Here is a 13215-nt window from a genome sequence, read left to right as displayed (position 1 = left end):
ATGGAAGATAAATAAGTTATGGGGTGCAAAGTGAACGAGGCTTGACTTATGGGTGGTTTATGGATATTTCCTATCTCTGTTTTTTTTTTAGTTTTAAGACAATGGCGATTCAAGAGAGATATTTGTGCAACAACCCAGGGAAATCGAACCAAGTCACTTGTCATATTCAAAGGGATATAATTTTCTTGCGGAATGAACACAAACACATACTACACAACACGAGCAGGTGAACGTTTATCTTTCTGGTGGGAAGGAGCTTTCTGGGGGTTCAACCATTTCTTCAATGTTGTTCCTGCGTTGAAAATTTTCAATACAGCAGAAGGCTGTGAAAACACCGGAAGAGATGATCTGGATGTTGGGTGAAGTTTTCCAGAGTCCAAAGGAATCAATGTCTGCACTCTGCAGGCGGCACCTGCAGCTAATCCAGAATGACTGATCAAAATAAATTGGCATCTTGCAGCCTGGATTCATATTCACCCTGTTGGGATCATGGGATCGACCTTTTTGGATAAATAGTTGTTTCCTACAGCGATTTCATATAATAACAGAGTCTGCAATGCTGGAACGAGAGTCCTCACTCTTCATCGTCTCCATGCTCGATGCGTATGGGCTCTACATATTCCTCGTCAATGTCTCCATGTTCGGGTGAGGGTGCATGTGATGATATCCTCTACTAATACGTATGTTGATTGTCCCATCCCAGAAAAGCGCACAATGCTGAATGTTTCCGACGCAGGCCAGTGTCGGCCTCTGTGCATATAAGACCGACAACGGCCACCAGAGTGAGTGAATATACCTCTTATAATATTTTTATAAAATAGATGATCTACTAATAATTTTAAAAACGTATAAATGAAAGTATAAATTTTAAAAACGTATAAAAGTTCTAAGATAACATGACTCAACGTATGAAATATGAATCATAAGTCCTATTAAAGATCATTTTATGTGTCTTTGAGCACAAAAACTTAAAATTTAAAAAAGATCAAATAAAAAAGACAGTCACCAAAAGAAGTAATTCTCCAAATTGATGATCTTGAATTCAAGATCCTTTCAAATACATAAGTATACAAACGTTTATGCCTCTAGCAATAAGAGGAACAATTTTTCAAGATGAAAAAATCGCAGCTCAAAGGAAAAAACAAAAAAAACCCAACTATAAAAAGAAAACTTGCAAATTTGTAAGGAAACTAATAGAGAAAGACTAGAAGAAAAGGAATTGAAGCATATGCAGAAACGTAAAATTCATTACTCAAATAGATCATTCTTTTTTAAACGGATTATAAAGATTTTTCTCTAGAAAACTATCACATATTACATAGGTTAAACAAACATCTTCTTTTTCTCTAAAACCCTAGCATTAGGCTCTCAAATAGGTGGCATAAGAGACTCAAGTGACTGGTTTACCCTCTCCTAAAGTCATACTCCTGTATTTATAGGGTTAGAAAACTTTATCATTAACTTTTCTAGCTTGTTACCAGAATACACATCTCTTGTAATACACTTCTACCTATCACCGAAGGTATTTTGGTTCACTTTTTTCTTCATTAATCGGACGGTCGTGACGCCTTCACGACTGAGCTTCCCCTCGACGCATGCTTCGCGATGGTGCCACATACTCCTTCAACCATTCCACGGTTTTGAACCCTAACTGTGAAACCCTCTGCACGCATTTCAAAGTATGACTCGCTGCCACTTGCTTTGCCACAAGCAAGCGCTCTGATATCAACGCATGTTCTCCGTCTTACGATCTTGATTGCCGGCAAGTCTCCCTCGCTCCTGATACCTTGGACCGCCTTATCACTTACTCCGATATCTCCTTCGTTTGACTTTGTCAACACGCCGTCTTCATCAACCTCCGTTCCATGTCTTTCTTGACCTTTACATGTACCGCTAGAATCATCCTTGACTCCGCCCGGACTCCTTGATTGTCCGACAGTAAGCTCCTCCTTTAGCCCCGATCATCCCGTTGTCGACCGTTAAGTTGCATCCATCACCTGTACACCATGATATAAGCAAACATGTTTCTCTAAACTCCAAAACATCTTCAGGTTATCACAAAATCAAAAACTTCAACTCAGAGCACATCCTGCAGAAAAAGTGAACACCAGATGTTACGGTGTGTTTTGCCCTGAACACCAGACCATCCAGTGAGTCTAACTCCATTTTGCACTGAGAGAATTTGCTCTCTGCAAGAAACAATCTGGTGTTTTGCTCCGGTGTTCACTGTTTAGTCATTGAAACATCCGGTGACTTCATCTCCACCAGAACACGCTGTTGCAATCCCTAAAAAAAAATGGTCTGGTGATTAGTCCGGTGTTCAATCCTGCACACACCGGACCTTCCGGCGAGTGCTACTGCATCAGACTTTACAATTTGCACCATCTCTGCTGGAAACAGTCTAGTGTACATAAGTAGCCAAACCGGACCATTCGGTGCCCATTTCAAATTTTGCTGCCAAACTAAAAATCTCTAGCATCAGCATCAGCACCATACCGGATCGTCCAATGAAGCTAATTTCCCAAACAACGGATATTTCGGTGAGAACAAATCACCTGAACTCAAAGAAAAATATTCTAATTTCATTTTCCTCCAACTTGAGTTAGTCCATAATCAAAATGCTCAAATCAAACTCAAGCAACTAAAATTTGATAAACTAAATCGACAACCTTATCGATCACTTATGACATATAAACTAAGATACATTTCAATTTGATTTCTCGATACATTAATTGCAGAAAATCCCTATCCGAATGTTTCGGATCCCCTTGTTCACTACTGCTTTCGCATTGGATGATGATCGGAAAGTTTCCGCTTTTTTTTGTTTGAAGTTTTTTCTTTTTTGCCCTACTTGACTTTTGGATGATGATCGGAAAGTTTTCGCTTTTTTTTGTTTGAAGTTTTTTCTTTTTTGCCCTACTTGACTTTTTGGATGGTTTTGAGTGTCCTACACCTAATCATGTTTACATCTACTATATTGTGCCTCCATCATATTTGCTCTGTTACTGCAGTTAGGCTACGTCCAGCGGTTTTTCTTCGGGGATGAAAATCCTGTCGTGAAGGGATTTTTGTTCCCTTCAGCGCTCCAACGGTTTTCCTCCACGGTTCACTTCACGACGGGATTCCCAGGGTCATTCCTTTCAGGACAGAATTCTCTCTTCTTTCCCTTCGCGATTCTCCTCGAAGAGAAACTGTTGAAGATGAGAGAAAATAAAGAGAATGAGAAAAAAAAAGAGAATCGAGAAGGAAGCGAAATGAAAAGATTATGATTAGAGATCATCTTAGCTATAAGCTGTCTGTCGTTTGTTGACTGATGCTCCACGACGATGCGGCCAGCGGCGACCCTAATCAATGGGCTGCCGCTGCGATCCTGTGAACCAAGTCACACCAATTGACATCCCAACCAACTATTCCGACTCGATTAAAGCCACGCCACTGCCCTCTCTCTCTCTAAAATGGATCAAAGCCGCTGCCCTCTCTCCGTGCGTAGTTGTCCATGCTCCATGCTGCTGCGATTACGTTTCTTGTGGGCTTAAAAACGCCGAGCGAGTCCATTAGCGTTTCGTATTGGACAGCGTAAGTGTGATGCATGCACGGGGAAAGGGAATCGTGGACAGGTCAGGCCAGATCTGAGTATGACGCGAAATGCAGGATGGACCTGTTGGCTGCCTCTCCACTTGTTATCCGTCTCATAAGTTCAACATGTTGGCGAGAAAAAACGAGCTAGCGCATGGCTATGGCTTGCACTTAGGATGTGTTTGGTTGTTCGCATGAGATTTTGTAGAGCTGCATCGTATATCCTGAATGAGTGGAAGCAGACTGAGGGGATCCGTATTCTGGAAAAGAAGTATGTTTGGTTGGTTGGATGAGCAGATGCAGGTAGATTTTGAGTTTGTGTTTGGTAGGTTGAATCTCAGACTGCATGTGGGGATTCGTTGTCGCTAACAAGTGGGCCCCGCATCGGCCAGGCTGCATCCCGTCGGCCAGGACGGCACCTACGGCCGATTCGGCCTGCTCCCGGCATGCAGCACGCGCGCGTATTCGCTGCACCCGTGGCTGCAGCGTGCTCCGTAGCTGCACCCATCCAAACGCGCTGCTCTCTCGTCGTATACGGCTGTGGCTGCACGCGCGGCTGTATGCACGCACGGTTGCGCCCATCCGAACACGCCCTTACCCTTTTTCTAGTGCTGCATACTTAGTACTTAGCAATCGACTAACGAAGTGAGCATCAACTAAGACCCTTTTTAACTATATTTTCTTTATTTTATTTTCTTCTTGATTTTATTTTCCATTCTTATGCACTTTATTCTCTCAACCCTAACAATTTTTTTTAAAAGAATTTGTAAAAAAAAAAGAGAGGGAATTTTAGGATGAAAAAATGAGAGAAAAATCCTTTCGAAAGGAAAAAAAATTGTTAAAACGCTGAAGTAACAAGAATTCCTTCGTGAAGACGCACATACTCAAACGATGCACTGGAATAGAGCACAACGCTCTCTAGAAGTAATGGCCACCCAAGTTAGCTGCAAGAGAACGGAGGCTGCAATTATCCACCGTCTCCCGTCGTGGGTGGTCTCCATCCATACTCCTGCCATCACCACCAGCCTAGCTCGCGTATATTAACTCCGCCTCGCCGCTCCACTCCACTGCCAACTCGCAGTCGATCTCCTTCCTTTCTTGGTGAGATCGCAGCAGTAGAACTACACGACACAATGGCGCCCCGAAGGTTCAAGCCCATCGAGGAGTGCAGCTCCGAGGGGCGGTCGGAGCAGACGGTGGCCGCCGACCTCGACGGCACGCTGCTCATCTCCCGGAGCGCCTTCCCCTACTACCTCCTCGTCGCGCTCGAGGCCGGCAGCGTCCTCCGCGCCCTGCTGCTGCTCCTGTCCGTGCCGTTCGTCTACGTCACCTACATTTTCTTCTCCGAGTCGCTGGCCATCAGCACGCTCGTGTACATCTCCGTCGCCGGCCTCAAGGTGCGCAACATCGAGATGGTGGCGCGCTCGGTTCTGCCCAAGTTCTACGCGGGCGACGTGCACCCAGAGAGCTGGAGGGTGTTCAACTCCTTCGGCAAGCGGTACATCATCACGGCCAGCCCCAGGATCATGGTGGAGCCCTTCGCCACGGCGTTCCTCGGCGCCGACAAGGTCGTCGGGACGGAGCTGGAGGTCGGCAAGAACGGCAAGGCCACGGGGTTCATGGTGAAGCCCGGGGTGCTCGTCGGCGACCACAAGAAGCAGGCCGTCGTCAGGGAGCTGGGCGACGAGGTGCCCGACGTCGGCATGGGGGATAGGGAGACCGACTTTGACTTCATGTCCATATGCAAGGTTTGACTCCTGTGTTTCTCAACTTCCTCTTAATTTACTCTTCAAATTCTCGTACATTTTAAAACTGATATGTGATCATGTGGCGGAATTGGTAGCGTTCAAAACTGTTTTTCCTGATCTCGTGGAGGAATTAGTAGCACTCCCAATTAGCGAAATACAAACTGTTTAGCTTGGGTGCAATGGATCAGGTAGTTTCAAATTGGAATTTTAAGTACAAACAGCATTGAGCCATTTCTCAATTTAGGCGGCATCTTACTAAATGACACTTGTTCAGTTTTTTATTGCCCGAAGGCCAAACCAGATTGGAGTTTAAGATGTAGTCGTAAATTTGATCTGAATATAGTCTATATGCTATGGTGTGTGCATAGCATGCATCACGTTGTACCCTCTTTAAAAAAAGAATTCAGATTGTTTAGTCCATGTCAGGCCTTTATGACACATACTGTATGCTGGAGCTGTTCACTCTTCAGAGTGTACAGCTCCCATTTTCAAGCCTAGCCACTACAGTAACAGTATCTCAGCACTGTTATCATCCTTAACCATACTCTAACAAATCAGGGCTGCTGTCACAACTCAACAATCACTTGAGAGTTGAGCAACCGCGCAAAGCATCATGCCCACCACACGTTGACGCGTTTGACAGCGCAAGTGAAGGGGTCGAGACAGCAGAGCGTGGACGCCGTCGGTCTCGCTGGACCGTTGCCCCGGCGGATTGAATGCGCGGGTTCACTCACTCACTCACTGGCGCGCCCGTCCGGTTATTAGGTGAAGCATTCATGGCCTGTCCCGGGCGCAATGAAGGAGACCCCGGCCGGCTGGCGCGTGAGACGTGAATGCTGGAGCTGAGTGTGCCAGATCTATGACTGGCTTTCTTTTTCTTTCTTTCCATCGTCCGGCCAGCCGGCCTCGCAGAGAAGTAAATACGGTACGGGGCAGTGTTCATCCTGGGGCCGCTGCTCTGGTACTGACCTGGGAGTTTGGGACACCTCATTTCCATTAACATATTAACGGAAACCACTAGTACGATGTTTTACAACTTCAGAAGCAGACATGGAGTGTATATCGAACCTGGAAGGGAAAAGTCCATTTTGTCTTAACTATCAATTCCAGTTAAATTTGTACCCTGGGCTCGTCCAAATCAGTTTTTATTGATATGACTGTGGTTTTGACTCTAAACTCGCTTTTTTATCACCACAAAGATGACACAAAATAAAAATCTTTATTCTAGTAAAACAAAAAACCAAAATGCCCCTAACCATACTTATCTCTGCCTTCAATCTGCTCCAACTGCCACCACCTATCTGCCTCTTCCTAAGCTGCTGCCGATGTGCTCCTTCCCGTCAGCCTCCTGCTCCTCCTCCCAGGCTATTCTCATGCTCCTCCTTCCAGGGCACCCTCCTGCCCATGCCACCGACTCTTATTTCCTTATTGGGAACCCTCTTGCCTCCACTATAGTGGGATGAGGCCGAGCCGTTGTGGAAGAAGGCAGCGACAGGCACACGTGACCATCCGTGAGGAAGAAGGCATCGTCGATGGCTGCTTGAGAAGCTCGTACACGGAGTTGCTCCAGAACAGCATCTGGGTTGTTCGCGCATGGGTCGCCGAACCCACATCCACTTGTTCGAGCGTCGCCCACCTCGACGCGCTCCACGCTGTACTCGCCGAGCTCCTCCTCCACAACGAGGCATGCATTGCTCTCCAAAGCGGCTCCACCACCACACACTGCCTCATCGACGGTTTCCTCATCCTCGTCGACATCGCATGTCATTCTCTCTTTCCTTTCCTCTTCTTCTTTCTTCACACCGAAGCAGAGCAGGAGCCTAAACCCGCTGCTCATCGCGATGCTACCAGTGGTGGGTGAGGCACTGATGGTGGTGCTGTATGCATGTCTAGTGAGCCGACAACACCTTCTAAGCCTACTACAGTCTTAACGATGCGGCCATAAAGTTGCTCCCCTCAGCAGAGTTCCTGGCAACGGTGCCATGTGCCAGCTGGAGTTCGCCGACAGCGACAAGCTCCATGCGCTGTTGTTGTGCGCGCACGCCTTCCATGTTGACTGCATCAACGTCTGGCTCCACACACACGTCTCTTGCCCGCTCTGTCATGCTCGGCTCCCTTCACTTGTCGCCAGTCTCGACGACCTCCTCTTCTTCCACCCGGTCCTGCCATCCCCTCCCGATGGACCAGCTCACCCAAGGCGGTGTCACGCAGTGGCACATGACTGAGGTGAGGGGATCGGTGGCTATCGCTTTGGGTGGATGGCGATGTTGGGGCTCCATTGGTCGTGGACGGCAGGAAGGTGGGGCCTCAGCACCGCACGATCATAGTGAAGCCGAAGGTGGTCTTAGCTTGGCCCGAGATGGCGTAGAGAGGCATGACGACAGTGAACGGCAACTACCGAGGGTGGAGATCATCGCGGCGGTGTTGCGATGGATGATGAACGAAGGTGAGCCCTCACGCTTGTTCCTGGCAACGACGTGGTGCTTTGGACGTGAAGACGCGACGCGGGACTCTCCATCGGAGGAGATCAGCGTGGGTGCTCTCTCGCCAGAGTGGGAGAAGACAATCTTGGCGGTGGTGATTTGGGCACGAAGAGAGAGAGAGAGAGAGAGAGAGAGAGAGAGAGAGCAGTGGACACGTGCGGAAAGGGTGTGTCTAGGCAGGAGGCGCCCTTTTATAGCTACTGAAAGGAGTGGAGCTGCCATACAAGGTCACCGAAGTAGGAGGAGACGACAGCGTCAACTGAATGGAATGGGAGGAGGATATGTCAATGGCTTTGTAGCACTACTAAGTGGGCCCAACCTTCAATACCGCTGCCATATCAGCAAAAAACCACCCAAAAATGGGCTTGAGATGTAAATTGGATCGGATTTGATAGTTTAGGGTATGAGTTATACAATTTTATAGTTGAGGGTTAAAATCAGACAAACGTGATATAGTTCAGGGTCCAAAGTGGGCCTTTTCCAACCTAGAAACATAGACCTAAGACAGTATGCAAGGAGCAGCAAAATATAGCCTAACAACATTTTAGACATCAAGCTCAGAGTACCAAGTTTAACTTGCAACAGAACGCAAAGTAGCAGATAGCATGCTTTTTGAGATCACATAATGTTAGTTGTTGACTTCCTCAGACTCCTGTTCATTGTCTTTTTTATCTTCGTCCGGGAGAAGCGCTAGATGACCACAAGGAGGTGCTTGAGGTGGTTGTTGCTAGGCCAACACTTGAGACATAGACTGCAACAAGCTTTGGGTGTCACGGATCAACTCCTCTTTGCTTATATCTTTGAGGAAATATGCATAAAGAGTTAGTCAAGAGCAAGTATGAAAAATAATCTCACTAGAATGCCAAATCAACTTCTTATCAAAACAGGTTTTCTTTCTGGCTTTACATATTGCCTAGCAAACAACAGCTAAACCCATAGTATAGAAATAACTATCAATTTTCACATGAGACTCAATCCAAGTATAGTAGTGAGATATGGAGCTAGGAATGGTTCCCGCACCAATCCAGATAGCCACCAAACCCCATACAACTTTAGCAATAATAAAAAAAAGATGTCTATAGTTTTCAGATTAGATACAAAAATAATGAATACCATCACCAATCCATCTCCCCTTCATCATGCTGTCTTTAGTAAGAAATGATTGTTACTCAAGAAGTCATAGGAAGAATTGATTGTTTCTCTCTTTGTAGGAGGTCACTTGTTTATGGCGCCACACCAGTTTTGCTGTAGTTTTTGCACCCTATTTTGGCACAGGCAGGACGAGCTTGCATCATCTCTGTTTTTTTTTCTTGCAAATTCTTTATTTGCCATCGGAAAAGATGAAAGTTCCTTCCTTATCACTGGAAGAATTAAATTTCCTTATTCATAAGCACAGTACCCGACGGTTCCAATTTTCTCTTCACATCTTCTCTGTTTAAAACAGTGGTTTATATTTCTCCAAAACTTAAACAATTTTTTATGTGTTTTATAATCTATGTGCAAACTATTTTAATTGGATTCATCAAAAAAGCCTATGTAGAAATTAAACTAAATTCTCTAAAAAGGTTACTTTTATAACTTCTAATAATTGTTAGGACCTCAAATAAATTTCCAAAAATCTGAAAAATTCACTAATATTCTTATTATGTGATGGAATAATTTTTAAAATTATTTTCTACCCCAAGTTATATGGTGAAAAAGTGAGTTCCATTACAAAAATGAGTTCTTTTACATGTGATAAAAATGCAAATAAATAAAGTATTATAAAGGAACTCACTTTTTAACCATACAATCTAGGTCTAGAATTCACTTTTTAACCATCATATACAAAGAATATTAATGATTTTTTTAGATTTTTAGGATTTTATTTGAGGCTCTAACAATTATTAGAAGTTATAAAAGTAGTTTTTAGAAAATTTTAGTTTAAATTATACACATAATTTTTTGATGAATACAATTAAAATGTATTGCACATAGATTATGAAACACATATAATTTTTTTTAAGATTTAAAAAAAATAGAAGACCACGATTTCAAATAGAGAATACGAGAAAGAGTAAATTGGAGTTGTCGAGTACTGTGTCCATGAACAGTACAATGAAGGAAACTAACATAAAATCAATGGCCAATCAAAATATCTGATTCTTTCAATGGTATAGAAGAAAGTCTCGTCTTTTCTGATAGTAAATAAGGAATTTGCCAATGTTTTTCGGATGGCTGCTATGGCTTTACTTGCAGGTCCCTAGTTGCCAAGCCGTCAACTCAGCGTACCCGACACCCTTCACATCTTCACACATAATTAGTATCTAGTACTCCAATTTTGTGTGGGGTTGAGCTCTAAAATACTTGAGTCGTTTTTTCCTAATTTCGGTGTGGCCACTGAAATCTGAAATCATCAGTCCACGATTTTCAGTCCATTGCACCGTTCCATCACTATTATTAAGTACAGTACAGCTTTGTGGTAGGTACTAGTACTAATGCACACATGCACATGGCAAAATTAATGAGTATACCGATCGAAATTACTACTGAGTTGTACGAAATACTGTATTAGTGATTAGTATACTTGTTTCTGATGCACGCTAACAAGGTACCTACTGTGGCTTGCTGTGCAGGAGGCCTACCTCGTAACGTCAAGGAAGTACAGCCCGGTGCCCAAGAACCAGCTGCTGAGCCTGCTCATCCTCCACGACGGCCGACTCGTGCAGCGCCCGACCCCGCTCGTCGCGCTCGTCACCTTCCTATGGATGCCGTTCGGCTTCGCGCTCGCGCTCATGCGCGTGTACATCAACCTGCCCCTGCCCGAGCGCATCGTCTTCTACACCTACAAGCTCATGGGCATCAGGCTCATCGTGAAAGGCAACCCGCCGCCTCCCCCCAAGAAGGGCCACCCGGGCGTCCTCTTCGTGTGCAACCACCGCACCGTGCTCGACCCCATCGAGGTCGCCGTCGCGCTCCGCCGCAAGGTCAGCTGCGTGACGTACAGCATCTCCAAGTTCTCGGAGCTCATCTCGCCGATCAAAGCCGTCGCGCTGTCGCGGGAGCGCGAGAAGGACGCCGAGAACATCCGCCGGCTGCTGGAGGAGGGCGACCTGGTCATCTGCCCCGAGGGTACCACCTGCCGCGAGCCGTTCCTGCTGCGGTTCAGCGCGCTGTTCGCCGAGCTCACCGACCGCATCGTGCCCGTGGCGATCAACACCGAGGAGAACATGTTCCACGGCTCCACCGTGCGCGGGTTCAAGCTCATGGACCCCTACTTCTTCTTCATGAACCCACGCCCGACGTACGAGATCACGTTCCTGAACCAGCTGCCCAAGGAGCTCACCTGCAGCGGCGGCAAGTCGCCCATCGAGGTGGCCAACTACATCCAGAAAACGCTCAGCGGCCAGCTCGGCTTCGAGTGCACCACCATCACGCGCAAGGAGAAGTACGGCATACTCGCCGGCACCGACGGCCGTGTCCCGTCCAAGAACAAGGACAAGGAGAAGAACTAGCGGTAAATCACGGCAACTCAGCAAACGATCAATACTCCGGACTCTGGCAGCCAACTAGTGTTGTTATTATTGTTTATGATTAATTGTTGTTTGTCGAAAGTTTTTTAGTACCTCATTGTTTCTAAGAGGGTTCTTGTGACAAGAATCAATTACCGTGTCACTAGGCCGTGTATTAGTACAACCTTGGAGATCATAATAATTATCTAAATCTTTTTCTCTTTTTGAAGGAACGCATGAGTAATTATATGATTGATTCTTTATATTTTTGTCATGGATTCATGTGTTAAGTTAGTCTTCGACGTGCGCCCTTCTCACTGCATATGAAAATAACATGCGCTTTTGGAACGGTCCAGAGTGTTAGAAACTCAGAATCAGTGTGCCTGGCACTCTTTGAAGACAACGATGGCCATGAATTGCAAGCAGCTAGTGTGTGGAGTTTTACATTTGAATTTTAGGATTTAAGTGTAATATTGGAGAGAGGAATGATCTGGAGTTTACTTCTTAGTTTCAAGAATCAAATTTGGAGAGAGGAATGATCTGGAGTTTACTTCTTAGTTTCGAAAATCAAATGAGCCATGAGTAAGAGTACCAACAGTATTAGAATATGTGGCTTGTTTGCTTATTTTTAAGAAGTAAAGATCTATCTGTGTATTTAAGATTCAAAATTCATATGAACATGAAAGAGAATAGAGAATCTCGTTAGCACAACTTGTGATTGAATTTGTATGTTCAATTTTTAATGTTCATGTGCACAAAACTTTGATGTTCACAGATATGTACAATTAAACAATAGAGCATTTTTTGGTCATGTTTGAATTTCTTTTGATGAAAAGCTCTGAACTTTTGAGTGTAGATTTAAATTCTGAAATTCATAGAACCTTGAATCAGAGAGAAGGCGGCTGTTCAAATTTCCAATCAAAGCACTAAACAGCAAAAGCACATGGATAGGAGAGAGAGAGAGTACTGACTCAACAATTACTTTCGTGATTTGATCTTACCCAATTCCTAAATTCCCTTGACGTCTTTTGGCACAAATCTCAAAGAGTGAATGAGTGGCAAAATATAAGGTTTGGAGATCCTAAAGCCAGGAGAAACGAAGCCACTGCCAGGTGCCAGCGACGGCAGCGAGTTCGCTGGGGTGTTGGGCGATGGATCAGCTGCGACCTGCGACCTGCGACTGCGAGTGGGCTGAGCTGAACATGGGGCGCCGTGGAGCGACGGTGCTGCAGCGCACAGACGGAGTCGACGCGTGGTCCCATGCGGAACCACGTCCGCGACGACAGGCTTGGGCTTCAGGGTGAGGTTTGAACCAAAATTTCTATTATATTTTACAGAATAAATAATAGATTTTTAATAATTAGTTCAAACTTGAATGAACTGCCTGGGACTCATGCGTTCTGCCCTGGATCCCAAGACCATGTGAACCCAGACCGTCGAATGAGGGTGCCTGGATCGGAATCTTTTTTTTATTTTTATTTTTCAATATTTACAAAAGTATATGTTTCAAAATACTGCACTCTAGCCTACTGTTACATCTTTTAAAAAAATAAAATACAAAAGTAAAAAAATTGCATTATATTGTTCTCAAAATTCAAAACACTATCGAAATAGTCATAAAAAATTCTAAAAAATATATGTTATAGAGGATACAATGATCTAGTTCTAAAAAATTAAATAAAAATATGATTTGTACAATGAGAAAAAAGAAGATAAATTTCATTGTACACAGGTATTTTTTTTGTTTCTCATTGTAAAAGTATTTATTTGAGTTGATTTTTTGAGATATATATTATATTATCTTTTACACTATATTTTTTTAGAATTATTCATCACTATTTTGATAGTATTTTGAATCTTGACGGCAATGAAATATAATGTTTTTTATTTTTAAGCTATTGCCTATTGGAAGGGCGA

At 44.5% G+C, this 13215-nt stretch overlaps 1 protein-coding gene across 1 annotated transcript; it reads left to right on the top strand.

Annotated features, from left to right (window-relative positions):
• The first annotated feature begins 4472 nt into the window (after positions 1–4472).
• Positions 4473–11531, top strand: LOC133924773 (glycerol-3-phosphate 2-O-acyltransferase 6-like). Its single transcript, XM_062370477.1, has 2 exons — positions 4473–5324; positions 10423–11531. Exons 1-2 carry the CDS (start codon positions 4710–4712, stop codon positions 11299–11301), a joined length of 1494 nt encoding a protein of 497 aa, XP_062226461.1. The 5' UTR covers positions 4473–4709; the 3' UTR covers positions 11302–11531.
• The last annotated feature ends 1684 nt before the right edge of the window (positions 11532–13215 follow it).

Source organism: Phragmites australis, chromosome 1 (assembly GCF_958298935.1).
Source record: "Phragmites australis chromosome 1, lpPhrAust1.1, whole genome shotgun sequence".
Lineage (NCBI taxonomy): Eukaryota > Viridiplantae > Streptophyta > Magnoliopsida > Poales > Poaceae > Phragmites > Phragmites australis.
Note: the sequence above shows the minus strand (reverse complement) of the source record. Positions and strands in the feature narration are given on the sequence as shown.